At 41.1% G+C, this 2064-nt stretch overlaps 2 protein-coding genes across 2 annotated transcripts, besides 8 other annotated features; both read left to right on the top strand.

Moving 5' to 3' along the window:
* On the top strand, positions 1-253 carry Tc00.1047053430539.20 (amino acid transporter, putative; the record flags this gene model as incomplete). The annotated part of the gene is made up of 1 exon (XM_797513.1): positions 1-253. A coding segment is annotated over one exon (253 nt), but the record flags the coding sequence as incomplete, so codon positions are not given.
* Positions 1-2064: a sequence feature (heterozygous, Esmeraldo-like haplotype).
* Positions 352-446: a sequence feature (A-rich).
* Positions 573-598: a sequence feature (AT_rich).
* Positions 689-764: a sequence feature (A-rich).
* Positions 845-956: a microsatellite.
* Positions 1013-1036: a sequence feature (AT_rich).
* Positions 1458-1483: a microsatellite.
* Positions 1537-1581: a microsatellite.
* On the top strand, positions 1591-2064 carry Tc00.1047053430539.10 (hypothetical protein, conserved; the record flags this gene model as incomplete). Its single annotated transcript, XM_797514.1, has 1 exon — positions 1591-2064. A coding segment is annotated over one exon (474 nt), but the record flags the coding sequence as incomplete, so codon positions are not given.

Raw genomic sequence — 2064 nt, 5'->3', positions numbered from 1 at the left:
GGCGTTCTTGTCCCTCATTGTCGGTCTGTTTGTTCCACGCATCACTACAGTTTTTGGGCTTGTTGGCTCCCTCTGCGGCGGCTCCATCGGCTACGTATTCCCCGCACTCATGTTCATGTACTGCGGCAACTTCAATGCCCGCTCCGTCGGATGGGGGCACTTCATTGGGGCGTATGTGTTGCTGATTGTTGGTGTTATTGCCATCGTCTTTGGGACCGCCGCCGCCATTTACTCGGAGCTGCAAAATGAATAATGCGGGCTTTAGGCACCGTCTGCCGTCTTTTTCCATTTGATGTACGTTGTGCTGCGGACTGTGGGAAGGGGGACTTATGCTGTTTCGTATGCATGATCTTTTTTTTTTTTTTTTTCCTCTTTTCTCCATTTTTGTTTTTTTTCTGCTGCTTTTATTTATTTTATTTTCAATTTTTTTATTATTTTTGTTTCTTCACGTGAATTTCATGCACGGACGGTCTTCGATGGACACCGGCTGCAGTCGGCACACACAAGAGGGCCCTGCATGATTATACTTTTCAGGGATATATTGCACCGAACAGGCACACAGACAGACAGACAAAAAAATAAAAAATAAAAATAAAAACTTGATTTTGGCTAAATTGCCGAAAAGATATGCGCACATGTACACACGACATGACTTTCACACACACACACACACACGCAAGACTGTCCCTTTTTTTTTTTTTTTTGCGTTGATTGTAGTTTTTGTTTTTTTGTTGTCTTTGTCTTTCTTTCGGTCCCTGTCGTTGACTGTCTTTCCCTGTTAAAGAGGGAAGGGAAGATTGCTGCACATATATATATGTGCATAAGAGGTGGGGAAAAAAAAAGAATATAGTTTTATATTTATTTATTTTATTTTATATATTTAGATGACAATACGTATACACATTTGTATAATTCAATAAATATATAAATATATAAATATATGTCTGTGTGTGCATGGTGCGGTGTGGTGAGGATGTTTCTTTTTATTTTATTTTGGTCCCAATCACCTGACTTTTTTTTTATTTTTATTTATTTTGTCTGTGGCTCCGACTGTCGGAGTGTTTCCTGCTTCTACCCCCTTTTTTTTTTTTCCTTTTGAGAACCTTTTGCTTCAATGATGTTTTCTTCTGTTCACTTTCATTGACACATGTGCCTCTGCAATTATTATTTTCCTTCCATCTCACCTCTCTGCGGCGTCAATATATTCTCCCTTTTTTTTTTTCCTTCTTTTTTTGTTTGCTTGCTTTTGTGCACGAAGGCGTGCTGCATCACATCTCCTTTCAGCTGCACGATACACGCATAGGATTGTAGACGCTCATAAAGGCATATTGGTGTTTGTTTGTGTGTGTGTGACGGAACCTGCCACGACCGCCTGAGAGAGAGAGAGAGGGAGAGTGAAGGATTGTGTCGTACCGCCCTCACCAGCGGTTAGGCAATCATTACACTGTATCACCCATTAATAATAATAATAATAATAATAATAGTCACATTCATTTTGAGAATATCTTTCACTTATTATTATTATTTCTTTTTTTTTGTCTCTGTGTGTGTGTGTGCGTGCGTATATCTGTATGTATATATCTTTCCATTATGTCGTTATATCTTCATGACTTGGGTCCAGAGGCGGTGTCGTATCGACATCTACTCGATGAAGTGAAGCGTCAACTTGACATTACGTACGATGAATTTGACTGCTGGCTTTATGGATTTTTGGAGAACAAAAAATATAACATCCGGGAGACGGTTGCAAAATTACAACGTCGATTTGCAATGGAAGTCAACGAATTGGCGACGTACACTCTTACGGATTACATGCAGGAGTCATTACGCTCTGGCATTGTTCAGTTTGTTGGGGAGGATAAATTGGGGCGCACGGTGCTTTACGTTATGGCCCAAAGGGACCACCCGGTTTCATCACGCCGAGAAGAAAATAAACGCACTTTTGACATGATGTTGAGCTACGGGACACGTCTTCGCGCTGACAGCAAGCGGTGCCAAATGGTGATGCTCATCAACCAAGAAAAGGCCAGCTTGTGGAGCAATGTGGACATGACATTCAGGCGA

The sequence above is a fragment of the Trypanosoma cruzi genome, genomic scaffold (assembly GCF_000209065.1).
Source record: "Trypanosoma cruzi strain CL Brener 1047053517091 genomic scaffold, whole genome shotgun sequence".
In the NCBI taxonomy this organism is placed as follows: Eukaryota; Euglenozoa; class Kinetoplastea; order Trypanosomatida; family Trypanosomatidae; genus Trypanosoma; species Trypanosoma cruzi.
Note: the sequence above shows the minus strand (reverse complement) of the source record. Positions and strands in the feature narration are given on the sequence as shown.